This window comes from Coregonus clupeaformis, unplaced genomic scaffold (assembly GCF_020615455.1).
Source record: "Coregonus clupeaformis isolate EN_2021a unplaced genomic scaffold, ASM2061545v1 scaf0445, whole genome shotgun sequence".
NCBI lineage: Eukaryota > Metazoa > Chordata > Actinopteri > Salmoniformes > Salmonidae > Coregonus > Coregonus clupeaformis.
In genome coordinates, this window is record NW_025533900.1 from 328,712 (window position 1) to 356,459 (window position 27,748).

The following is a 27,748-nucleotide window of genomic DNA, read 5'->3' on the forward strand; positions in this document are numbered from 1 at the left end:
TCTGTGTCCCTGTCAGAAGACATGGTATAGTAGTAGTGGTGTATTAACTAGGCTCTGTGTCCCTGTCAGAAGACATGGTATAGTAGTGATGTATTAACTAGGCTCTGTGTCCCTGTCAGAAGACATGGTAATAGTAGTGATGTATTAACTAGGCTCTGTGTCCCTGTCAGAAGACACGGTAAGTAGTAGTGATGAATTAACTAGTCTCTGTGTCCCTGTCAGAAGACATGGTAGTAGTAGTGATGTATTAACTAGGCTCTGTGTCCCTGTCAGAAGACATGGTATAGTAGTGATGTATTAACTAGGCTCTGTGTCCCTGTCAGAAGACATGGTATAGTAGTGATGAATTAACTAGTCTCTGTGTCCCTGTCAGAAGACATGGTATAGTAGTAGTGATGTATTAACTAGGCTCTGTGTCCCTGTCAGAAGACATGGTATAGTAGTGATGTATTAACTAGGCTCTGTGTCCCTGTCAGAAGACATGGTATAGTAGTGATGAATTAACTAGTCTCTGTGTCCCTGTCAGAAGACATGGTATAGTAGTGATGTATTAACTAGGCTCTGTGTCCCTGTCAGAAGACATGGTATAGTAGTGATGTATTAACTAGGCTCTGTGTCCCTGTCAGAAGACATGGTATAGTAGTGGTGTATTAACTAGGCTCTGTGTCCCTGTCAGAAGACATGGTATAGTAGTGATGTATTAACTAGGCTCTGTGTCCCTGTCAGAAGACATGGTATAGTAGTGATGTATTAACTAGGCTCTGTGTCCCTGTCAGAAGACATGGTATAGTAGTGATGTATTAACTAGGCTCTGTGTCCCTGTCAGAAGACATGGTATAGTAGTGATGTATTAACTAGGCTCTGTGTCCCTGTCAGAAGACATGGTATAGTAGTGATGTATTAACTAGGCTCTGTGTCCCTGTCAGAAGACATGGTATAGTAGTAGTGATGTATTAACTAGGCTCTGTGTCCCTGTCAGAAGACATGGTATAGTAGTGATGTATTAACTAGGCTCTGTGTCCCTGTCAGAAGACATGGTAGTAGTAGTGATGTATTAACTAGGCTCTGTGTCCCTGTCAGAAGACATGGTATTAGTAGTGATGTATTAACTAGGCTCTGTGTCCCTGTCAGAAGACATGGTATAGTAGTGATGTATTAACTAGGCTCTGTGTCCCTGTCAGAAGACATGGTATAGTAGTAGTGATGTATTAACTAGGCTCTGTGTCCCTGTCAGAAGACATGGTATAGTAGTAGTGATGTATTAACTAGGCTCTGTGTCCCTGTCAGAAGACATGGTAAGTAGTAGTGATGTATTAACTAGGCTCTGTGTCCCTGTCAGAAGACATGGTATAGTAGTGATGTATTAACTAGGCTCTGTGTCCCTGTCAGAAGACATGGTAGTAGTAGTGATGTATTAACTAGGCTCTGTGTCCCTGTCAGAAGACATGGTATAGTAGTGATGTATTAACTAGGCTCTGTGTCCCTGTCAGAAGACATGGTATAGTAGTAGTGATGTATTAACTAGGCTCTGTGTCCCTGTCAGAAGACATGGTATAGTAGTGATGTATTAACTAGGCTCTGTGTCCCTGTCAGAAGACATGGTACAGTAGTGATGTATTAACTAGGCTCTGTGTCCCTGTCAGAAGACATGGTACAGTAGTGATGTATTAACTAGGCTCTGTGTCCCTGTCAGAAGACATGGTATAGTAGTGATGTATTAACTAGGCTCTGTGTCCCTGTCAGAAGACATGGTATAGTAGTGGTGTTTTATTAACTAGGCTCTGTGTCCCATGGTACAAACATTATTTTTCACAGACAACAGCACAAAAGGCAAGAAGGTAGAGACAACAATACATCACGCGAAGCAGCCACAACTGTCAGTAAGAGTGTCCATGATTTAGTCTTTGAATGAAGAGATGGAGATAAAACTGTCCAGTTTGAGTTTTCTTTGCAGCTCGTTCCAGTCGCTAGCTGCAGCGAACTGAAAAGAGGAGAGACCCAGGGACGTGTGTGCTTTGGGGACCTTTAACAGAATGTGACTGGCAGAACAGGTGTTGTATGTGGAGGATGAGGGCTGCAGTAGGTATCTCAGATAGGGGGGGAGTGAGGACTAATAGGTTTTTGTAAATAAACATCAATCACTGGGTCAAACAGACATGTCAGCTGACCAGGAGATGAGCCACACCACCTCACCACCTCCAAGACTGTCTGGATGGTTAGATACAGGCAGGGTTGGGGAGCCACACCACCTCACTACCTCCAAGACTGTCCGGATGGTTAGATACAGGCAGGGTTGGGGAGGCTACGACATGTAATACGTTACACCGTTTTATTTCCGACTAAGAAACGTTTTGGAACAGAACCATTTGAGTTCCTCCTATCTCCCATGGGCAGCTGCTGCAATAGTTTATTTTTCCCTGCAGTCAACATTTGAGTTATTTAAGATTAGAGTTAGCATTTGGGTTAAGGTTAGGGTTATTTAAGGTAAGAGTTAGGCATTATGGTTAGCAGTGTGGTTAAGGTTAGGGTTATTTAAGGTAAGAGTTAGGCATTATGGTTAGCAGTGTGGTTAAGGTTAGGGTTATTTAAGGTAAGAGTTAGGCATTAGGGTTAGCAGTGTGGTTAAGGTTAGGGTTATTTAAGGTAAGAGTTAGGCATTATGGTTAGCAGTGTGGTTAAGGTTAGGGTTATTTAGGTAAGGGTTAGGCATTAGGGTTAGCAGTGTGGTTAAGATTAGGGTTAGGCATTAGGATTAGCAGTGTGGTTAAGGTTAGGGTTATTTAAGGTAAGAGTTAGGCATTAGGGTTAGCAGTGTGGTTAAGGTTAGGGTTATTTAAGGTAAGGTTTAGGCATTAGGTTAGCAGTGTGGTTAAGGTTAGGTTATTTAGGTAAGGTTTGAGGCATTAGGGTTAGCAGTGTGGTATAGTTAGGGTTATTTAAGGTAAGGGTTAGCATTAGGGTTAGCAGTGTGGTTACGGTTAGGGTTATTTAAGGTAAGGTTTAGGCATTAGGGTTAGCAGTGTGGTTACGGTTAGGGTTATTTAGGCTGCAAGGTTTAGGCATTAGGGTTAGCAGTGTGGTTAAGGTTAGGGTTATTTAAGGTAAGGTTTAGGCATTAGGGTTAGCAGTGTGGTTACGGTTAGGGTTATTTAAGGTAAGGTTTAGGCATTAGGGTTAGCAGTGTGGTTAAGGTTAGGGTTATTTGGCTGTAAGGTTTAGGCATTAGGGTTAGCAGTGTGGTTAAGGTTAGGGTTATTTAAGGTAAGGTTTAGGCATTAGGGTTAGCAGTGTGGTTAAGGTTAGGGTTATTTAAGGTAAGGTTTAGGCATTAGGGTTAGCAGTGTGGTTAAGGTTAGGGTTATTTAAGGTAAGGTTTAGGCATTAGGGTTAGCAGTGTGGTTAAGGTTAGGGTTATTTAAGGTAAGGTTTAGGCATTAGGGTTAGCAGTGTGGTTACGGTTAGGGTTATTTAAGGTAAGGTTTAGGCATTAGGGTTAGCAGTGTGGTTACGGTTAGGGTTATTTAAGGTAAGGTTTAGGCATTAGGGTTAGCAGTGTGGTTAAGGTTAGGGTTATTTAAGGTAAGGTTTAGGCATTAGGGTTAGCAGTGTGGTTACGGTTAGGTTATTTGGCTGCAAGCTTAGGCAAGGGTTAGCAGTGTGGTAGGTTGAGGGCTATTTGGCGCAAGAGCACTAAGGTGGTTAAGGCTACATTTAGGCAAGGTAGGCATAGGGTAGCAGTGTGGTTAAAGGTTAGGCTAAAAGTTTAGGATAGGGTTAGCAGTGTGGTTAAGGTTAGGCTATTTGCGGCAAGGCTTAGGCATTAGGTAGCAGTGTGGTTAGGTAGTATTTGGTGCAAGGGTTTAGACTAGGGTTAGCAGTGTGGTTAAGGTTAGGTTATTTAAGGTAAGGTTTAGGCATTAGGGTTAGCAGTGTGGTTAAGGTTAGGTTATTTAAGGTAAGTTTAGGCATTAGGGTTAGCAGTGTGGTTAAGGTTAGGGTTATTTGAGGTAAGGTTTAGGCATTAGGGTTAGCAGTGTGGTTACGGTTAGGGTTATTTAAGGTAAGGTTTAGGCATTAGGGTTAGCAGTGTGGTTACGGTTAGGGTTATTTAAGGTAAGGTTTAGGCATTAGGGTTAGCAGTGTGGTTACGGTTAGGGTTATTTGCGGTAAGGTTTAGGCATTAGGGTTAGCAGTGTGGTTACGGTTAGGGTTATTTAAGGTAAAGGTTTAGGCATTAGGGTTAGCAGTGTGGTTAAGGTTAGGGTTATTTAAGGTAAGGTTTAGGCATTAGGGTTAGCAGTGTGGTTAAGGTTAGGGTTATTTAAGGTAAGGTTTAGGCATTAGGGTTAGCAGTGTGGTTAAGGTTAGGGTTATTTAAGGTAAGGTTTAGGCATTAGGGTTAGCAGTGTGGTTAAGGTTAGGGTTATTTAAGGTAAGGTTTAGGCATTAGGGTTAGCAGTGTGGTTACGGTTAGGGTTATTTAAGGTAAGGTTTAGGCATTAGGGTTAGCAGTGTGGTTAAGGTTAGGGTTATTTAAGGTAAGGTTTAGGCATTAGGATTAGCAGTGTGGTTAAGGTTAGGGTTATTTAAGTAAGGTTTAGGCATTAGGGTTAGCAGTGTAGGTAGGTTACCTATTTGGTTGAGGGTTTAGGTTAAGTAGGTAGGTTTAGGCATTAGGGTTAGCAGTGTGGTTAAGGTTAGGCATTAGAAGGTTTAGGCATTAGGGTTAGCAGTGTGGTTACGGTTAGAGGATTGTTGATGGGAGTTTGGGCATTAGGGTTAGCGGAGAGTGTGGTTAAGGTTAGGGTTATTTAATGTAAGGTTTAGGCATTTGGGTTAGCAGTGTGGTTAAGGTTAGGGTTATTTTGGTAAAGGTTTAGGCATTAGGGTTAGCAGTGTGGTTAAGGTTAGGGTTATTTAGGGTGCAAGGTTTAGGCATTAGGGTTAGCAGTGTGGTTACGGTTAGGGTTATTTAAGGTAAGGTTTAGGCATTAGGGTTAGCAGTGTGGTTAAGGTTAGGGTTATTTAAGGTAAGGTTTAGGCATTAGGGTTAGCAGTGTGGTTACGGTTAGGGTTATTTAAGGTAAGGTTTAGGCATTAGGGTTAGCAGTGTGGTTAAGGTTAGGGTTATTTAAGGTAAGGTTTAGGCATTAGGGTTAGCAGTGTGGTTAAGGTTAGGGTTAGGCATTAGGGTTAGCAGTGTGGTTAAGGTTAGGGTTATTTAAGGTAAGGGTTAGGCATTAGGGTTAGCAGTGTGGTTACGGTTAGGGTTATTTAAGGTAAGGTTTAGGCATTAGGGTTAGCAGTGTGGTTAAGGTTAGGGTTATTTAAGGTAAGGTTTAGGCATTAGGGTTAGCAGTGTGGTTAAGGTTAGGTTATTTAGGGTAAGGTTTAGGCATTAGGGTTAGCAGTGTGGTTACGGTTAGGGTTATTTAAGGTAAGGTTTAGGCATTAGGGTTAGCAGTGTGGTTAAGGTTAGGGTTATTTAAGGTAAGGTTTAGGCATTAGGGTTAGCAGTGTGGTTAGGTTAGGGTTATTTAAGGTAAGGTTTAGGCATTAGGGTTAGCAGTGTGGTTAGGTTAGGGTTATTTAAGCGTAAGGTTTAGGCATTAGGGTTAGCAGTGTGGTTACGGTTAGGGTTATTTAAAGGTAAGGTTTAGGCATTAGGGTTAGCAGTGTGGTTAAGGTTAGGGTTATTTAAGGTAAGGTTTAGGCATTAGGGTTAGCATGTGTGGTTACGGTTAGGGTTATTTAAGGTAAGGTTTAGGCATTAGGGTTAGCAGTGTGGTTAAGGTTAGGGTTATTTAAGGTAAGGTTTAGGCATTAGGGTTAGCAGTGTGGTTACGGTTAGGGTTATTTAAGGTAAGGTTTAGGCATTAGGGTTAGCAGTGTGGTTAAGGTTAGGGTTATTTAAGGTAGGTTTAGGCATTAGGGTTAGCAGTGTGGTTACGGTTAGGGTTATTTAGGGTAAGGTTTAGGCATTAGGGTTAGCAGTGTGGTTAAGGTTAGGGTTATTTAAGGTAAGGTTTAGGCATTAGGGTTAGCAGTGTGGTTAAGGTTAGGGTTATTTAAGGTAAGGTTTAGGCATTAGGGTTAGCAGTGTGGTTAAGGTTAGGGTTATTTAAGGTAAGGTTTAGGCATTAGGGTTAGCAGTGTGGTTAAGGTTAGGGTTATTTAAGGTAAGGTTTAGGCATTAGGGTTAGCAGTGTGGTTAAGGTTAGGGTTATTTAAGGTAAGGTTTAGGCATTAGGGTTAGCAGTGTGGTTACGGTTAGGGTTATTTAAGGTAAGGTTTAGGCATTAGGGTTAGCAGTGTGGTTACGGTTAGGGTTATTTAAGGTAAGGTTTAGGCATTAGGGTTAGCAGTGTGGTTAAGGTTAGGGTTATTTAAGGTAAGGTTTAGGCATTAGGGTTAGCAGTGTGGTTACGGTTAGGGTTATTTAAGGCAAGGTTTAGGCATTAGGGTTAGCAGTGTGGTTAAGGTTAGGGTTATTTAGTGTAGGGTTTAGGCATTAGGGTTAGCAGTGTGGTTAAGGTTAGGGTTATTTAAGGTAAGGTTTAGGCATTAGGGTTAGCAGTGTGGTTAAGGTTAGGGTTATTTAAGGTAAGGTTTAGGCATTAGGGTTAGCAGTGTGGTTACGGTTAGGGTTATTTAAGGTAAGGTTTAGGCATTAGGGTTAGCAGTGTGGTTACGGTTAGGGTTATTTAAGGTAAGGTTTAGGCATTAGGGTTAGCAGTGTGGTTAAGGTTAGGGTTATTTAAGGTAAGGTTTAGGCATTAGGGTTAGCAGTGTGGTTAAGGTTAGGGTTATTTAAGGTAAGGTTTAGGCATTTGGGTTAGCAGTGTGGTTACGGTTAGGGTTATTTAAGGTAAGGTTTAGGCATTAGGGTTAGCAGTGTGGTTAAGGTTAGGGTTATTTAAGGTAAGGTTTAGGCATTTGGGTTAGCAGTGTGGTTACGGTTAGGGTTATTTAAGGTAAGGTTTAGGCATTAGGGTTAGCAGTGTGGTTAAGGTTAGGGTTATTTAAGGTAAGGTTTAGGCATTAGGGTTAGCAGTGTGGTTACGGTTAAATCTGATTTTATGGCTGTGGTACTAACCTGTGCCTCTTGTAATCTAAAAGTAATCTGTAATCAGATTGATCCATTCATCCTTCCATCCCTCCTCAGCCTTCCTCTCCTCTGAAGACCCAGTGAGGGTGGAGCTCAGCCAGAGAGCTGTTGAGGGACTGGAGAAGAACATTACAGCCGGGACTTTCACAGCCAGAGAGCTGTTGAGGGACTGGTTAGGAAGAACACTTCTACAGCCAAAGTTTTGAGGGACTGGTTAGGAAGAACTTCTACAGCCAGAGGTGTTGAGGGACTGGTTAGGAAGAACACTTCTACAGCCAGAGAGCTGTTGAGGACTGGTTAGGAATCAGTCAGAGAGGTGTTGAGGGACTGGTTAGGAAGAACACTTCTACAGCCAGAGAGGTGTTGAGGGACTGGTTAGGAAGAACTACAGCCAGAACTCGCAGGGTGTTGAGGGACTGGTTAGGAAGAACACTTCTACAGCCAGAGAGCTGTTGAGGGACTGGTTAGGAAGAACACTTCTACAGCCAGAGAGAGAGAGCAGTGGTAAGGTTTCTCTCCTGTGGGTCTTATCTGGTGTCCTGTGTGAATTTACGTATAATCCCTCTAAATCTGTTCTCTCTCTCTCTCTCTCTTTGACTTATTGTTGATTTCAACATTTTTTATTTTCAACAAAAATGTACCGGACTGTTTGAAAAGAGATAATAAACGTACATACCGTGCACAATTTTTATTTTGTTCATTGGTTTTGCAAGAGTCTATTGATTGGTCCGTTCATTGGATTAATTTGTTTTGACAATATGTTCAAATCAAATCAAAGCTTTATTTATAAAGCACATTTCAGACATGGATGCAACACAATGGCTTAACAGAAGAAGAAAAAACTAATAAAAACGATGAAAATAAAAACATAAATATTTACTAGACAACAAACACAAGTGGATAAAAAACTAAAGAATATCAATAAAAGCTGAAAGACTAAAGAGCATCTAAGAAAATAACATTGGTTAAAACAGTAAGAATATGATGTAATATCCAGGCCAAAATATAAACTGGTTTTACTACACTGTTTGTAAACAATATAATTGTACAGAAATTGTAAGTTAGTTGCATAAATAATTATGATGTCTAAATGTTACATTACATTTAAGTATTATGAAATATTAAATATAAAAATCGAATGTACACCCCTTTGTTAATATCTATTGGCAATAATTCACTTAATGGTGAGGCATGGAATAATTAAAAAGGTATATTTTGTTAGGCTGGACGTTTGAAATATGAGTAGGTGATTTGAGTCATGCTTCTTCAGTAGTGGAATAAAGACAATTAGCACTTGAATGTTGTAAAGAAATACTGGAGTGATGTAAGATTGTTAATAAAACAGTTCATATACCAATTTTTTATACTGCGTCCATGTTTATAGGCTGCAAGTACGTTGAAATGAAGTTGTTGTAAAGTTGTTGAAACCACGACAATTTGTTAAAAAAAACAGCTAGCTACATTTTGAAGTGTTGCATTTTGATTCAAGTGGATCGGCAACGCGGTAAGTGTAACGCAACACCAGTTTTTGTTAATCACATTTTGTTGATCACATAAATAGTACATTTTCAACTCCCCTGACGAGGCTAATATCCATATCACGCTGAAATCAATAGAACAGGGGGCAAACATTTAAGGGTTCCACATTGTGACATTATTTCATTGATATCATGTAACAACTCCTTCATGTATGTATTTTCTGATGTATAATCAGAGATATTTTACCAGAGTATCTCTTTCCACAGTCAGAGCAGTGGTAAGGTTTCTCTCCGGTGTGTGTTCGCTGGTGTATAGTCAGCTGGTTAGAAGTAACAAAACTCCTCCCACATTGATCACAGCTGTAAGGTTTCTCTCCTGTGTGAATTCTCTGGTGTGATTGCAATGTAGATGATTGTGAAAAGGTCTTCCCACAGTCAGAGCAGCTATAAGGTTTCTCTCCTGTGTGAATTCTCTGGTGTGATTGCAATGTAGATGATTGTGAAAAGGTCTTCCCACAGTCAGAGCAGCTATAAGGTTTCTCTCCAGTGTGAATTCTCTGGTGTGTTGGCTACTTGTATATTAAAACTCTTCCCACACTGATTACAGTCATAAGGTTTCTCTCCAGTGTGAATTCTCTGGTGTGTTTTCAGGCTACTTGTATCATTAAAACTCTTCCCACACTGATTACAGTCATAAGGTTTCTCTCCAGTGTGAATTCTCTGGTGTGTTTTCAGGCTACTTGTATCATTAAAACTCTTCCCACACTGATCACAGTCATAAGGTTTCTCTCCAGTGTGAATTCTCTGGTGTGTTTTCAGGCTACTTGTATCATTAAAACTCTTCCCACACTGATCACAGCTGTAAGGTTTTTCTCCAGTGTGAATTCTCTGGTGTATTTTTAGTGAATCTGATCTTGAGTAACTCTTTCCGCAGTCAAAGCAGTGGTGAGGTTTCTCTCCTGTGTGTGTTCTCTGGTGTATAGTCAGATAGCTAGATTTAGAAAAACTCTTCCCACATTGATCACAGCTATAAGGTTTCTCTGCAGTGTGTATTCTCTGGTGTGCTTTCAGATTACTTGAATGAGTAAAACTCTTCCCACATTGATCACAGCTATAAGGTTTCTCTCCTGTATGGATTCTCAGATGTTTTTTAAGGTCTGCTGAAGAGGTGAATCTCTTCCCACAGTCAGAGCAGCAGTGAGAATTCTCTCCTGTGTGAATTCTTAGGTGTAGTTTTAGTGAATCTGATCTTGAATAACTCTTCCCACAGTCAGAGCAGCAGTGAGATTTCTTCCCTGTGGGTCTCTGCTGGTGTTTCTTGAGGTGTTCTGATGTGGAGAGACTCTTCTCTGACTCCTCAGCTTCATGATGTTGTTGAGGCTCCCCAGAGGATCCACAATAGTCACGTCTCTCTCCTGTGTGAACAACAAAGTCAGACAGCTGGTTAAAGGCCCACAACAGCAAGGTAATGCCCATGATATTGTACAACAATTTAAGTCTGTAATGAATGTTTTAATACTTTTAAAAACGTATTTGACACTTGTCTTAATATGACAGTCAGTGATAAACAGTGATATTTAGTCTTATTTTTTAACAGTAGTAAAGTTGATGATTTTAGGCTATAAATAAGTTATTACAGTTGCTGAAACCCTAAGCAGTGTGCCAGACGACTTTTGGTCACCAATATACGACCCTTTCTGTTTGCTGGATATTGGTTGTGAACTGGAACACGATGTCATATACGATCCAGAGCATCCCAAACATGCTCAATGGGTGACATGTCTGGTGAGTATGCAGGCCATGGAAGAACTGGGACATTTTCAGCTTCCAGGAATTGTGGTGATGGCAGCGGATGAATCGGCACGATAATGGGCCTCAGGATCTCATCACGGTATCTCTGTGCATTCAAATTGCCATTGATCAAATGCAATTGTGTTCGTTGTCCGTAGCTAATGCCTGCCTGCCCATACCATAACCCCACCGCCACCATGGGGCACTGTGTTCACGACGTTGACATCAGCAAACCGCTCACCCACACGACGCCATACTGCGCGGTGTTCCATCTGCCCGTTACCGTTGAAACCGGGATTCATCCGTGAAGAACACACTTCTCAAGCGTGCCAGTGGCCATCGAAGGTGAGCATTTTGCCAAAATGAAGTCGGTTACGGCGCCGAACTGCAGTCAGGTCAAGACCCTGGTGACCCTTCTTGGGTTGTGCAAACCCACAGTTTCATCAGCTGTCCGGGTGGATGTCTCAGACGATCCCAGAGGGGGAAAAGCTGGATGTGGAGGTCCTGAGATGGTCTGCGGTTGTTTCATCAGCTGTCCGGGTGGATGTCTCAGACGATCCCCAGAGGGGGAAAAGCTGGATGTGGAGGTCCTGAGATGGTCTGTCCGGGTGGATGTCCCAGACGATCCCAGAGGGGGAAAAGCCGGATGTGGAGGTCCTGAGATGGTCTGTCCGGGTGGATGTCTCAGACGATCCCAGAGGGGAAAAGCTGGATGTGGAGGTCCTGAGATGGTCTGTCCGGGTGGATGTCTCAGACGATCCCAGAGGGGGAAAAGCTGGATGTGGAGGTCCTGAGATGGTCTGTCCGGGTGGATGTCTCAGACGATCCCAGAGGGGGAAAAGCTGGATGTGGAGATGATCCTGAGATGGTCTGTCCGGGTGGATGTCTCAGACGATCCCCAGAGGGGGAAAAGCTGGATGTGGAGGTCCTGAGATGGTCTGTCCGGGTGGATGTCTCAGACGATCCCCAGAGGGGGAAAAGCTGGATGTGGAGGTCCTGAGATGGTCTGTCCGGGTGGATGTCTCAGACGATCCCAGAGGGGGAAAAGCTGGATGTGGAGGTCCTGAGATGGTCTGTCCAGCTGTCCGATCCCAGAGGGGGGAAAGCTGGATGTGGAGGTCCTGAGTAAAGCTGGATGTGGAGGTCCTGAGATGGTCTGCGGTTGTGAGGCCGGTTTGGACGTACTGCCAAAATTCTCTAAAAACGACGTTGGAGGCGGCTTATGGTAGAGAAACGTGCATAGACCTACAAATGCGACCCAAACTGGCCATTGGATTTATTTGAAAAAATATGGTCCTTTACAATGTCCACTTATGTACATAGGATGCTGTATAAACCATTAAAAAATATTAAAACAATAATATTGCATTGCTGTGTGGTGTCAGTCAAAATGTCTTGTAGTCGAGTCTAGATTACTGCTCAAATGTTGCTGTAACAGGCCTACATGTTTCTCCTTTGCACGGTGTTTTGTAGAAAGTTGAGTTTTCTGGTTATTCATTGTCAAGCTTTAACAACCGAAGCCAGACTGAAACATTTCCAGTAGCCTAGGACTTTCCCTTCGCTGACCGCTATAAACGGGACACACGAAAGCAGCGCAACTGAAGTTGAATTCACCGATGCGAACACAACAGGCTGTAATTTCATAAAGTAGATGACTCAACTTTTGACTCATTTATACTCGCTTGCAGTGCTGGAAAAAGTAACCAATTGTCACACTTGAGTAAAAGTAAAGATTCCTTCATAGAAAATTACTCAAGTAAAAGTGTAAGTCACCCAGTAAAACACTACTTAAGGACAAAAGTAAAAGTATTTGGTTTAAAATATATAAGGACAAAAGTAAAGTATTTGGTTTAAAATATACTTAAGGACAAAAGTCAAAGTATTTGGTTTAAAATATACTTAAGGACAAAAGTCAAAGTATTTGGTTTAAAATATACTTAAGGACAAAAGTCAAAGTATTTGGTTTAAAATATACTTAAGGACAAAAGTCAAAGTATTTGGTTTAAAATATACTGAAGGACAAAAGTCAAAGTAAAACGTATTCCAAATTCCTTATATTAAGCAAACCAGACGGCACCATTTTAGTTTTATTTTAGTTTTTGGAAAGCCAGGGGCACACTCCAACACTCAGACATCATTTACAAATTAAGCATGTGTGTTTTAGTGAGTCCGCCAGATCAGAGGCAGTAGGGATGACCAGGGATGTTCTCTTGATAAGTGCATGAATTGGACCATTTTCCTGTCCTGCTAAGCTTTGGAAATGTAGGAGGGGGAGTACTTTTGGTTGTGAGGGAAAATGTATGGAGTACATCATTTTATTTAGGAATGTAGTGAAGTAAAAGTAAAAGTTGTCCAATATATAAATAGTAAAGTACAGATACCCCAAAAAACGACTTAAGTAGTACTTAAAAGTATTTTTACTTAAATACTTTACACCACTGCTCGCTTGTGTGTCATATTGTCCTTCAGTAGTAATTTATACCCGTGTGTGAATCCTTTATCTCATAACTTTATAACTTTTTGACAACCAAGATGACATTTTCTGTAGGCTACAGCAATGTCCTGTTGGAACTGAAAACTTGGCACGGACATTTATCCTACAACATGTTTAAAACTTTCGTTCTGGTAGATAGCATTAGTGATGTGATACAGTGCACTGGCTGGATCGTGTGTTGGTCTGTGTGTGGATCTGGGAGGAGGGGTGTGTCTGTGGCAATCCACTGATGTTTGGCGTGCAGCACGTTAGCAGTGCTTGCTGGGAGTTGTAGTGCAGCATCGCGGGCGGTTTGGAAGCGGGCCAAAATTAATTGACAACCCAAATAACTTTGCGGGCCGGATGGAAATGTGTCCCGGGCCGGATTGGGCCTGCTGGCCTTGTGTTTGACACCTGCTCTAGATAGGCATCTGTAATAATAATTCACAGACAGTGAAGATGTCATCTCACGGTGACTTACAGTTTGTTGCAAGTCTCTTTCAGGACATCACCTCTCCCTGGGAGAACTACAAATAAGATTTAAGGTCTTGAACCTCTCTGGTCAGATGTTCCGATACTGGGACTTGTAGTCATCTGTAATAATAATCCACCCCTCCCTGGGAGAACTACAAACTGTTCTTATGGTCTTGAACCTCTCTGGTCAGATCGTCTCTTCTTTTGTTAGTTGAGTCCACCAGTATTTGGACAAGGCTCTTAAAGCTATTTTCCTGTTGCTGTAACAATTGCTTGTAGACATATTGTTGTTCATTTAAAAGATCACGCACCTGTGATAGATTACCACCTGTGATAGATTACCACCTGTGATAGATTACCACCTGTGATAGATTACCACCTGTGATAGATTACCACCTGTGATAGCGAAACACTGTCCTCTCCATTACTCCAGCCTTCTTTAACTTTGGGCGGCATGATGGTAGCAACGTAGGCTAACGCTGGTACTCCACACAATTCCAGCCAGCTCGTAAAGCCGATGGAAACCGCAACAAACAGCAGGGATTTAAACAGACACAAGCCCGGGACTAACTGAGGCTAACCGCATCACGGGATCCTAATTAAACAGGCTGGTAAACAAACATTTTTTCAAGGAACAACTTTCTCCAGAAAGTTTCAAAACTTTCCAAACGTCTAACGCCCGTCCAACAGACTGTCGACCAATTGCGTTTGCGTTGTCATGCTGCGTCAAACGCAATTGGCTATAGGGTGAATGCACCAATTTGTGAGTCGCTCTGGATAAGAGCGTCTGCTAAATGACGTAAATGTGCCCTTGAGCAAGGCACTTAACCCTAATTGCTCCTGTAAGTCGCTCTGGATAAGAGCGTCTGCTAAATGACTAAAATGTAAAATGTAATGCTAAGCTAATAGTAACGAAATCCCTTCTAAAAATCAGTCGAGAAACCTGCCTGTTTTCCTCGAAGGAACGTAATTTCACAATTTCAAAGTTACACTATATTAAAGAGAAGTTAATTATCTCACAACTCTGAAAATGTGTTTTGCTTCTTGTTCACGTAGGCTAATTCATGCTAATGTTATTAAGAATGTTATTAAGAATGTTATTAAGAATGGCGCTGCATTGGAAAGCGGACGTTTTATGGGCTCCTGATCAATTGTGCTATTTTGTATGTTTTTTTACGCTGACCAGAACTTTTTTTTTGACATAATGTTTCCGCCATCGTTTCCTATGACCGAAAAGAGCTTCTAGACATCAGAACAGTTTTCACTAACCTTGATTTGGACGAGGACTTCTACTTCAAATGAGCGAAACACATATTGATAGTCCCGGACCAGGCCAAAAAGAAGGCGATATAGAGGCCGGCGCGGGGGCACCATGATGAGGCTAGAGTGAATAAATCACCTCTACCCTCTGTTCTATTGGCGAATGTGCAAATCACTGGAGAATAAACCGGACCAGGTCCGTTTGAGACTATTCTATCAACGGGACATTAAGAACTGTAAGCTACAGGACTGTTTCCCAATAGCACAGACTGGAATATGTTCCGGGATTCATCCGATGGCATTGAGGAGTACACCACACTATTTCTCCAGTCCCCATCCCTCAGCTGTTTACCAAACCAAGTCTCTGGGCAGCCATTTTGTTGCTGTTTAAAACCTAGGATGTCCCTTTAAAAAAAGCCACACATCAATCAATCAACCAATCTGCAATTCAAACAATAACAAAGCTGCAGTTCCGCCACTGTTTTGGTAATAAGATGATAGATGGGACTGGAGAAATGTAACTACTCTCAAAATCATAGACAGACCTATGGATGCAAGGACTGACCATCCATGATATCACCATTATAGTTTTAACCATGTTGAGGCTATACAGTGTTGGTTTACATTTACATTGTTTCTAAACATTGGAGTAAAAAAAGCTTATTTTGGGATCTGATGGGGTACGACAGTTGAACTAAGCTCATGAGGCATGTGTTATATTCTTCAAGAATCAATGGCTATATATCAATAATTTAAAAGTCCAAATATGGATGTAGCAACTGCAGATTTCCCCTTTAACACCACACATCAGTTCAACAACTGCAGAGGTCGTGCCTCTGTTTTTAAGACAGTACTTACTAGTGTTAATCAGGGCCCGGTTTCTCAAAACCATCTTACTGCTAAATTCATCATTAGAACCATTGGATGCCTTAAGATGCCTTTGGGAAACCGGAACCAGATATCCAGTTTCCTCCTCTTCTTCCTCCTCCTTTTTCGATGTGACAGTCATCTCCCCCTCCTCCTCTTTCACTCCAAAAACGGGAGCCTCCTCTTCTTTCACTGTAACATCCTCCTCTTCTTTCACTCTGAACGTGTCTTCCCCTTCTTTCACTGTAACATCCTCCCCCTTTTCTAACGGTCTTCCTCTAGGCTCTCTTTCACTGTAACATCCTCTTCCTCTTTCACTCTGAACGCGTCTTCCTCTTCTTTCACTGTAACGTCTTTCTCTTCTTCTTTAACGGTAACAGCTTCACCCTCTACTTGTTTTTGTATTGTAACATCCTCCTCTTCCTCCTCCTCTTTCACTAGACCCTCTTTCTCTGCCCAGCAGACCTCCTCTTCTTTAGCAGGAGGAGAGTAGCTTAGTGAGCTCATGGTCGGGGATGTTAGCTAGCTAGGCTAGTGCTAACTTAACCAGCCAGCTAGCTGACCAATAACAACAACACCGTAAATATGAAATTAAATGGGATAACTAACTAGACGACAGAAGTTGGTTTAAAACACAGTGGCTAATATACACGAAAGCGTCTAAAGAGCTTTATTGGTTGGGCTATTTTGGCTAGCAAGCTACCAAGGTGTCTGACTAACTGTTGCTGCTGTTGAAAGAAGCGTCCCGTCCACTAGATTATACGTCACACTAGCAGCATAGCCTTAAAGTCCCACATCGCCATCTGCTGACTGGAGTGGGTAACGAAGTTGAGTAAAATGTAGATTTTATTTTCAGACAAAAGGTTAAAGGGTAGGAAGCATGAGTTTTTACTCACCAATTTAACAACACTTTGTGGTTAAAGACTTAGTAACTTAATTGTAGTCACGATCTGGTTACCTATTAAGTACAAACAGTTATGTTTTTGTTTTGTTTTCAGGATTGGGTTACCTACAGTTATGTTTTTGCGTTATTACATATTTATTAACTTATTTCCGGATATCTTCTAAACTACCCACAGTGCACGATTTTGAAATGTCAAATTGATCTACTCTGTGCTACCGAGATCCTATGCTAACTCCGTAGCTAGCTCAAGCTGACTAATGTTAGCCACACCTCATGCTCTTCATGGACTGTGTGGCCAAATACTTTTATAACTAACCCAAGATAGACCAGAGCCTGTCGTTTCCAATGGGAGCAAATTAATCCTAGTGGGCAGAACAAGCAAGGAAGTGGGCAGAGCCAAGCAGGTGCAAGCGAGCTCCTATTGGCCCGTTCTAGCATTTATTTGCATATTTCCTTTAGGGAACGCCTATGCTGTGATGTCTGCAATAACTAAATTCGCCCTTGAACTCCACAATGCAATTTTTTTTTTTTAACTTTGGCAAAGGGTAAAGTCTACAAAACGTAGTCCACTCTGTTTGTTACAGATTGTAGTTATGGAAACAGAAAACTGTATTGAGATCAAACGTTTCATCAATGAGAAAATTAGCAGAATGTCTTCAGAATCCATCTGGCTACTTCCTCTCCCACTGAGCTTCCTCTCATCACCATATTTGGTAGTGAGTGGAAACAGCAACCGGATGCTTCACATTATACATCAGGTGAAATATCTGGCTCATTGTTCTATCTGTGGTGTGGTTGTCTTATTAAATGGTGGGCAGATGCCGAAAATAGTTAAATTAATTGATCCCAGTCGAGGAAGAACATAATTTTTTGTATACGACAGTAAAATATTGTTATGACTATAACATTTGTTGTCACCTTCAATTCTTGCACATTTTCTCATAAAAAATATATTTCAACTGCTCATGCAACATTGCCGAACTCCTAAACTCGGAACCAATCAGAGGTCCCGTACATATCCCTGGTGATGGAGGCAGCCAATGGCCTGCTTCTGTCTACGATGTAACTACAGCCTCTTGTGAAAACTGCTGTTTGATGAAGAGAAACATATATCTAGCTCCCTAAGACTGAAATAAGATAAATATAATGTTTCGAGTGCACTTGAAATATCCAGCATGCAATACGAATTGTCTTGATAGAATGAAGAGGTAACTCCATGGACCATTTATCAAATGTATTGAAAGCTAGTCAATGTTACAGTTTGAATAGCCTAGCCAGCTACTGTACATGTCAATGTGTGTGTAGTGTATTGACAATATGATGGTGTTAAATGTTGTTTCAAATGGAACTGAAAAGAAGGTTGAATTTTGGTATCAAGAAGGAAGGTTTTAGCGTGGCGCGCCATATGACAACAGGGAGGTGGGTTGTAAGATACAGGGGATTGAACAGTGAGGGAGCCATTCAACTCTTGGAAGAGCTATATAAAGGGGAAAGAAGCAGGCGGAGAGTTAGGGCAGGCCACTTAGCTTAATCGGGGAGCGATTCTCCGGACACTGCGGGTCTGTACCTATGCCGTAATCTTGTGGTTTTAAATAAACCGCTGATCAGCGTTCAGTATGAGCAGACTCCTTTTGTTCGTCGGCAATAATTACCACCATTCACCCGTATACGACAAATGGCCGAGCTTGCCAGGAGGGTTATGCAATCCTTCTTTGCTGCATTTGGAGTCGCCAAGCTAACTCAAGCTAACCCGGTCTGCTGGTAGTCATGATCCGACTTAGCGCAGCTCAAGTTGTTGGTTTTGTTACTGCTTGTGTACACTGGAGGAATGTACCTTCCTTATGGCCGTGCCTCCAGGTGGGTGTTTTTGCTGATGACTGGGATTCTGGCTAATCCATTATACAAATTTTAAAAATAGCGCAAAAGTGGTTAGAGTTTAAGGGATTGTTTATAGAGATGTGTTGCTTGAATAGTAAGTCAAAACAGTCGGGGCCAAGATATGTATACAATTTTTAGAGCATTTACAGGTTTGGAGATAAGCCCTCGTGGCTGACGGGGCGACCACCAGGGTGGGCCAAAATCCTGGACATGCATTAGGAGTGTTCAGGTTCAGTCTGGGACTGGGGGGTTGGTGGGACATTTCTTTGGGGATGGCTACTCAACTTCTGTTCGGCGGGATATGGTGCATTGGGGGGGATCGCTCACTGAAATAGCCATACCCACGGCAGAATAAATTTAGGGCAAAGCGGAAACAGTAATCAATTAAAGACGCAATGCTGGGTATTGTTACATGTTGTAGGCCGCAGTTAGCTAAAGGCTAATGCTAATTGCTAAATGCTAATTGTGTTGCGTGCTACATGATAACTTCAACCTTAGAGGTCCACTGCGATGGATTTAAGCCTCTTAAACTTGTTTGTATGTGGTGGAACTGAAAGTTCTACGCAAATGTGAGCTCTGTTATGTGTAATTTTGTGAGTATAAGGTATAAAATAGTGAAGCTGTGGCGTAATGCTATCGGATGCTATGGTATGGTAAGCATGGGCTTAGGTGGATGTGCGATGCGCTGATTTTACGGGGTAAATCTACGACATGCGGTTGTGCTCAGCCTACAAAACAAAATGGTTGGTTAGGGTCATAGGTCCCATCTGGGGCTGCAGGGAAGACGGAGAAACACACAGACAGAGAGATTTTGCTTACAGTATTCTAGTTTAAAGATGGTTAAAGATGAAACTTGTGGTGTGTCCTATTGAATTGATAAATTAAATATATGTTGGCGAAGAATAATGCATTGAATTAAATGACGGATTAAAAAATAAAAATGTTTTGTTAAAATAAAATAAAATAATGTTTTTGAGCGATCTATTTAGTTCTGATTTTAGTCTTAGAGTGAATAATGTAGAACGAAATCGAATATTGAATGGTTGAAATAACTCAGGGATTGCATTAACTACTAAGATGTTATTCTGTGTCTCTGTTTTTTTTTCCTGTCATATGAGTGGAGCAATACGATACGATACGACAGGAGAGAGGAGGGCTAACGTGTGCGTGACGTGACAAGGTGTGACGAGGCAGAGGCAGACGAGAGGATCAGATCAGGCTAGTGCACCAAATCATCCTAACAAAATATGTGATGTTAAGACAATTTTACATAGGCTTGGCAAATACTATTTCATTAAAAATTGCATTTTGAGGCTCTGTGCATAACTGGGGTTTGATTGGAATTGGGTTGGGAATCAGGTACTGACATTATTCGGCAATTAAGATACTTGGGTGCATATTAAACAATGGAATTTATAATAATACTTATTGGAGTTACAGGCTTTGTTTATGGGTATTTTAGTCTGAAGATGACTAACTTGCATTTACTTGCAGTTGATGGGTTGTGGTTAGATAGCCAACACTAATTGAATAAATCTAGCTCCTGAGTGGCGCAGTGGTCTAAGCACTGCATCGCATGCTAACTGTGCCACTAGAGATCCACTAGAGGCTCTGTCGCAGCCGCGCGACCGGGAGACTCATGGGCGGTGCACAATTCCCAGCGTCGTCCAGGGTAGGGGAGGGAATGGCCGGCAGGGATGTAGCTCAGTTGATAGAGCATGGCGTTTGCAATGCCAGGGTTGTGGGTTTGATTCCCATGGGGGGCCAGTATAAAAAAATATATGTGTTCACTAACTGTAAGTCGCTCTGGATAAGAGCGTCTCGAAATGACTTAAATGTAATTGTAAAATAAATTGGTGATATAGGAATAAAAAATTGGTTTTAAATTATTCATAATTTTTAATTGAGTTTTTAATTGGTTTTTAATTTTTAATTAAAGGGTTTTTGAATAAGGCATTTAATTGAATTTTTTTAATATTCATATTTGATTTTATTTGATTTTTTTGGGGGGTTGTTAGGGTTATATTAATAATTTAAGTCTTAGGCTATACAGTCTAAAATAAGATAGTTCACAATAAAAGGAATATAAAAGGGTTGATGTGTTAGGAGAAACTAATGGCAGATGTTAGTACACCTTTCTCACATACGGATTCAGCAAAAGACACCCACCTTACGAGAAGGAAGCTTTCCAGTGATCATCTAGCAGGGTGATTATGGCATCGAGATGAAGGACGAATACAAGCACAAACGACGATGAAGATGAATCCAAAACTCCAGAAGGAAGGAAAACCGAGATGTCTGGGAACTTAAAGAAGATGAGGATGATGAAGATGAGAGTGATTAGAGAGAGGTCTGGGTGGATATGACTCTGTGATCAGAAGGAAGTTGGCAGAGAGAAACGAAGAAGGATACACGAGATTTGATCTCTGATGAAAGTTGAACGAAGAAGGAGACAAGAGATTCGAGTTCTGATGAAGAAAGCGATGAAGATTTGGAGATTAAAGGTGCTTTATGTTCGAGGATTTTATCCTACAATGACTGGCAAAGAAGAAATAGAGATATAGACCGATGCTTATCATGCCTGGATAAAGCAAATAGTTTAGAAGTAACACAGTTGAAGATACAGAAGAGGAGAAACTGCTGAGAGGATCCCAAGAATTGGAGAAGAAGAAACTCTGAAAACTCAATCGATACAACGGGTGGAGAAAATAAGTTTTGGTTATGAAGAATCAGAATGAACCAAATCAACAATCACGGTTACAGCTTCAACTGAACAATATCAAATGTAATTGTACCAGCCAAGGGGGGGTACCAGATGTTCCATATCCACAATCAGTTTCTGGACAGACACAGAATGAGAGGAAGAGGATGAGAAGACTTAGGAGGAGGAAGATTTCGGCTACACTTCCAGCAACTCTCAGACTTTACCTGGGATGGAAATGCGCCAGGAGAAAACAACAGAGGAAAATGAAGGAGCAAGTGAAGATCACCTGTTCTAGAAGAGACAGAAGGGGTGTCCGCTGAGAGAATCGATTAGAGAAGAAGAGAAAATAGCTAACAATTGGAAGTAAAAACAACCCGACCATTGGAAGTGATAGTGAATAGGGAAAACTTATCTGTGTTCAGCCTAAAGAGGTTAAACATCTCACTAATTGATAACTAATTAGGGATTTGAGGGTAGTAAAACAAAGTTACTTTACTCTTAAGGTACTAATATTAGAAGATGCTGTTATGGCAGTGTTGGGAAGAGATGCATGGTTTGAATTGAATTGTACAATAAAAATGTACACTAGACGACTGTCTATTAAGACAATCTGTCTGAAAAGTTAAAAAGTGACTATTATTCTGGGTTACATTCTTACACTAAGGGATTTCAGGCTAGGCTAAAGGTGTTTAGTCGTTTTACAAGTCTGTGTGTAATGAGTCAGAAGCAGGTGGGGAACTTTCCCAATCAGCATATTCTACAAATTTTGGTGGTAGGGGATTTTGTGAAAATCAGGGAAAAGTTGTAAATGTTATGAGAGAAAAGATTAGATTTAAAATAAGTTAGGAGTAGATTGGGGTTGAAGGAACTCTGAGACAGTAAGCTAAGTTTTAAGGTTGTAGTAAGAGAGAGAGAACAGTAATGAATGATCACTTTAGAGTAGGGAGATCAAAGGTAATTATGGTGTATTTTGTGTAATCAAAGGTTTGAAAGTCAGGGATTTAGAGAAAGGACTGAGATTTGGGGGAAAAATGACACTAGTGGGGATAGATGGAAGTACAAGTAAAGAGTTCAAAGTCTTAGGGGGAAAACTGGGCTAGGAGTAACTAAGGACATTAACACTTCAGTTTATTAGAACAACAGGGGAGAAGCAATTTAACTCTTTCAACATTGATAGTTATTAAAGTCATAAATACATTGCATTTGATTATAAGGGAATCAATACAGCACCAATGTTAGGAAAAATACTTATTAGGGTTTAGGATGGGGACGTTCCTCCCATATGGAGAGATAATTATGGAGAATAAGTATTGTTATCCAGGACCAGGAGTAGAAGCTGTTGCACCTAGTCAAAGGAGGGATAGTTTGTACAACGACATGAAGTGGAAGAGGTTAGGAGTGACTGTTCACTTATGTTGCGTAATGTTACAGAGAAAGGGCAGGAGAATATATGTATACTTATCTAGTGCAAGCATTGAGTTGTTCCGTTAGGAATTATTGGTTAAAGGGCTATGTAATTCATAAAGTAACGCTTATAATGGAAGAGCAGTTAAGGTTTGTAGCCTCCACAGTCACCAAAGGAGTTCAGGAAGAGTAGATTACAGTCACTCCAACAGTAGATAAGACACAGAAGATAATGGGAACTTTTCCACTAGAAGTAATTAGGGTTGATACAGCAATTAAGTCAACTACTTTAATGGTAACTTTGGAAGGGATTAGTGATACGATGGCAATAGCAAAGAGGGGGAGTATGACATCGACAACAACTTTTCTGAAATTAAATGGGGAATTTTAGACTCATGGGTTATGTTACGGATGGAGAGTGCTGTCAATGATAGTACGAATAGGGTTAAAATAGGAGAACAGATAGTAGTAGAGAGAATATAGATTCATCATGGAGGACAGGATGAGGTCTTTGATTTTGATGACAGACAGAGAGGTATCTGATCAGTACCGCTCGTTCTTCTGTTGTGGAAATTAGAGATAGATTAACTCATTCTGTAAGATCAGTGAGGAATCTTGAGGGTCCATGTCTGTTGAGAATTCCATCCCAAACATGTTAGACGGTTGCAGTCTCTGTCAGGTATGGGTCAGTCTTATGCTTTGTCATGACTGTGGTATTGGCAACAGTCATTGACAGATAAAATAATGTCGTTGTCAGAACAGTGATTTAAGCCTAGGTTTAATTGTTCTTGGTTAAATGAATTACCCTAGGGAATTGTTAAATGGGAAAGGAAAATCAGGTAACAACGGAACCCCCTGAAGTATTCAGGTGAAACATTGAGGGCTAAAAGTTGTTTTTGTTCTAATAAAACATATCAGGTAAAGGGTATGTTTATGGGAAGATTAGATTGGGATGTTATATGGATAACTTTGGATGACATGAACATAAGGTTAGAGGATGACAAATATAATGTAATTTTTAATATACCAGGGGAGTAAGAAGAGCAGGACTTTGATGGTTAAACAATTGGCTTTTGTCCGACAATGTGACTATGGACAATTTTAGAGATATTTGGTGGGTTTGTGATGATAAAATATATATTCTTACATTATGGATGGACAGGATTTGGTTACATGTCAACGTTGAAGCTTCCATAGGAGGCTTTTGTTATTAAAAGAGGAAGTAGCACCGAACACAGATCAATTTGAAACTAGAGTTCAAAATAGGATGAAAAGGGGCATGTCATAGTCTTCAAGCCTATCATTGAAGGATGAATCTAAGGGAGAATGGGGGACTTTATTCATGGTATGGTGTAACATTTGGGAAGATCATATTGATAAATATTAGTTATACTTTGAGTCCAGATAGTTGGGGTTATAGATGCATTATAAGGATGTGTTTGGGGAGATCTGAGAAGATTTGGTTGCAAGATCAATTAGGCCAGTAGGGGGTGATGGGTCGATTTTAGTTTCAGCTTTGATAACACTGTGTGATGTTTGTAATTTGTTACTGACCTTTGAGAAAGCTTTGATATTGAGATAGGTTGAGAGTGATTCCTGGAGACAACACTCAGATGCCGGTGTTGACAGTTCGGATCTGGAGGAAGATGGATGGACTACTGATGGATAAATATCATTTTGATGATTTTTCAAATTTTTTTCATTGGGGTGATGTTGGTATGATTTATGAATCAAAGGGGAATAGGTTTATGTGATTCATACATCATTTTATATCATTTTTAAATTCTTAGGTGAAATTGAGGTAATTTGAAAGGGTTGTTTTGCAAAGGATACTGTTTGGTCGTTTCTTTTCTTTTCATTCCAGAAGCATGTGGGAGAACATATGGAGATTGAAATACTCAAACAAAGACAATATGAAGGGACAATATGACTGGAGGAGATGAAACAAGGAGGGTGTGGCCCAATTTCATCATCAACAATCCATTGGAAGTCAAGACTACAGGAGATGAAGTGTGTGGACTACATTCCAGTGTTTGCAATGAAATATAGACATGTGTAATACATAATTGTGTAATAGTCTCAGGTATTAATTTTGTAGAATGATGTTTGATGTTATTGAATACATGTGAGGATCTTAGATGTTTTTGTTTATTTCGGTGAATGTTTAGGGACAGAGAGGCTAGGAAGGAGAGTTTCATTGTCCGGTCCAATGGGTTGACCAGCGCGTATGGATGTTTATGGATAGGATTTTGTTTGCAGGGCTTACATGTGTATTTAATTGCATCATAGTTTCAAATGCATTTACATGGTTAATGAGGTTATCTGGAGTACCGACGGTGGTTGCCTGGGGCAGAGGGACCGTGGAGAATTTTACTGTCTTGATTGATATGGATGGATGGCTGCCAGACAGTTTTTCGCTCTTACACTCCATAGAGATTTCTTCATATGCCATAGTAATGTATTCCCACCTCCATAAACAGTTTTGCATAGAAAGGAATTTACGCTCTAGAGAAGAATGTTTTGGTTTAATGTTAAAGATACTCAATGAGATAAATTGTTACTTGTTATAATCTTATTCTGTTTGGTTTGGAGACGTTTAGGTTGTCTCGAAAGGGGGGAATGTAGTGTATTGACAATATGATGGTGTTAAATGTTGTTTAAATGGAACTGAAAGAAGGTTGATTTTTGGTATCAAGAAGGAAGGTTTTAGCGTGACGCCACATATGACAGACAGGAAGTGGGTTGTAAGATACGGGGATTGAACAGTAGAGGGAGCCATTCAACTCTTGGAAGGCTATATAAAGGGGGGAAGAACGGCGGAGAGTTAGAACGGCCATAGCAATCGGGGAGCCGTTCTCCGGACACCGCGGGTCTGTACCTACTGCTGTAATCTTGTGGTTTGAATAAACCTTATGATCAACGTTCAGTATGAGCAGACTCCTTTTGTTCATCACAATAATTGCCACCATTCACCCGATACAACATGTGTTTCATTAGCTAGTGCTCTCTCTGTCAGTGAATTACATTTTTGAGTCATGTTTTGGCATGATTATATATCTCATTTCAAGTAACTAGCTGCAGGCTTAAAGAAACATTTCAATCATATACTTTGCACAGAAACCCAAATAAAAGCATGTATATAGAAAGAAGTGTGTGTGTCATGTCTGCTGAATGGAAATTTAAAAACCATAGCTGCATATTAGCCAATACATATGGCATAGCCTACACATATAGCAACCTTGCAGTACAATTTACTCTAAACCGACAGTCGGCAAGGCCAAGGGACCGCAAACCCGTGGAGAGACGGCTGGGGAAGGGCCGACCCGCCACCGATGACCCCCGGTAGATGGAGACCAACGGAGGTGTTTTGAGTGTGGCGCCCGGGGGCACATTGCCTGGAATTGCCCTGCTGAACCAGGAGACCGAACAAAAAAAAAAAGATACGAGCCGGCCGAAGAAGAGAGCGGGTACGACCCTTCGCCTGTACGGCCAGGGACGCCACCGGTTAACCAACCTGACTCTACGGGTCCGGAGTCGGGAGGGGGAGCCGAACCCGACCCCTGGGGAACCACTGGAGGAGTAGCCCAGCCTCCCCCTTCTCGATTTCGAGGCCAGCCGAGACCCCGTTTGGGGCCAACTGAGGGGACAATTCGGGACGGCCCAGTGGGGGGATCCGAATTTGAAAGCTGCCGCAGCCCAAGCGATAGTGGTGGACGGACAGCTACTTCCGGGGGTGAGTGACTGGCGATATTTCCAAATTAAGAATAACCTTTTGTATCAGGTTCACGCCAACAGGGGGAACTTTGAGAGGTATTGTTGCTGACCCGACGGTATGTAGGAACCGTTCTTCAGCTGGGCCACACCCACCTGTTGGGGGCGCACCTGGGAATGGTGAAGACCCGGGAACAGTGCCGCCTGGTTCCACTGGCCCGGGATGAGGAGGGCCGTGGAAGACTACTGTCGCAGCTGCCGGAGTGTCAACTCACTGCCCCGAAAGCACACTTCCGAAACTCTCTGGTCCCCCTGCCGATCATCGGGTGCCCTTTGAACGCATCGCCATGGACATAGTGGGACCCCTGGTAAAGGCTGCACGAGGACACAGGTACATCTTGGTAATAGTAGACTATGCCACCCGGTATCCCGAGGCCATTCCCCTACGGGCGGCGGTATCCAAGGGAATCGCCCAGAGCTGTTCCACCTCTTTAGCCGGGTGGCATCCCAAATGAGATCCTGACAGACCAAGTTACAGAGTTTATGTCCCGCCTCATGAAAGAGTTGTGTGCCCTCATGCAGATCAAGCAGATCCGGACCTCGTTTTTGACCCGCAGACGGATGTGGCTCGTCGAGTGCTTTAACAAAAACGCTCAAACAGATGCTGCGGAAGGTCATTGAGCAGGACGGGAGGAACTGGGACCAGCTGCTACCCCACCTAATGTTCTCAATCCGAGAAGTACCCACAATCCTCCACTGGGTTTTCCCCGTTTGAACTCCTCCCGGGAGAAGACGGCGTTCTCGACACCACACGGTCTGTACCAGTACCGGGTGCTCCCGTTCGGTCTCCACGGAGCCCCGCCCACATTCCAGCGACTGATGAACAGAGTGCTTCGACCCCACCAGCAGACGAGCGGCCTGACGGCCTATCTGGACGATATCACCCACAGCCGAGGTTGGGAGGAGCGCCTGAGGCCTATCTGGACGATATCACCCACAGCCGAGGTTGGGAGGAGCGCCTGACGGCCTATCTGGACGATATCACCCACAGCCGAGGTTGGGAGGAGCGCCTGACGGCCTATCTGGACGATATCACCCACAGCCGAGGTTGGGAGGAGCGCCTGACGCGCCTCCAGGCGGCCTATCTGGACGATATCACCCACAGCCGAGGTTGGGAGGAGCACCTGACGCGCTCCAGGCAGTGCTGGACGAGCTCAGACAAGCCAGGTTACTGAGGGGTTGGTTAGGTTAGGGTTATTGAAGGAAGAGTTGCAGTGTGGTTAAGGTTAGGGTTATTTAAGGTAAGAGTTAGGCATTAGGGTTAGCAGTGTGGTTAAGGTTAGGGTTATTTAAGGTTAGGGTTAGGCATTAGGGTTGGCAGTGTGGTTAAGGTTTAGGCATTAGGGTTAGCAGTGTGGTTAAGGTTTAGGCATTAGGGTTAGCAGTGTGGTTAAGGTTGGGGTTATTTAAGGTTAGGGTTAGGTATTAGGGTTAGCAGTGTGGTTAAGGTTAGGTTAGGTATTAGGGTTAGCAGTGTGGTTAAGGTTAGGTTAGGTATTAGGGTTAGCAGTGTGGTTAAGGTTAGGGTTAGGTATTAGGGTTAGCAGTGTGGTTAGGGTTAGGTATTAGGTTAGCAGTGTGGTTAAGGTTATGGTTAGGTATTAGGGTTCGTGTGGTTAAGGTTAGGGTTAGGTAT

General features: G+C 42.0%; 1 protein-coding gene across 1 annotated transcript; it reads right to left on the reverse strand.

The window, feature by feature from the left end:
- Positions 1–7,984: 7,984 nt before the first annotated feature.
- On the reverse strand, positions 7,985–10,632 carry LOC123484758 (zinc finger protein 239-like). The gene is made up of 3 exons (XM_045215456.1): positions 10,619–10,632; positions 9,185–9,913; positions 7,985–9,114 (listed from the first exon to the last, which is right to left on the reverse strand). Exons 1-3 carry the CDS (start codon positions 10,630–10,632, stop codon positions 8,793–8,795), a joined length of 1,065 nt encoding a protein of 354 aa, XP_045071391.1. The 3' UTR covers positions 7,985–8,792.
- Between the last annotated feature and the right edge of the window lie 17,116 nt (positions 10,633–27,748).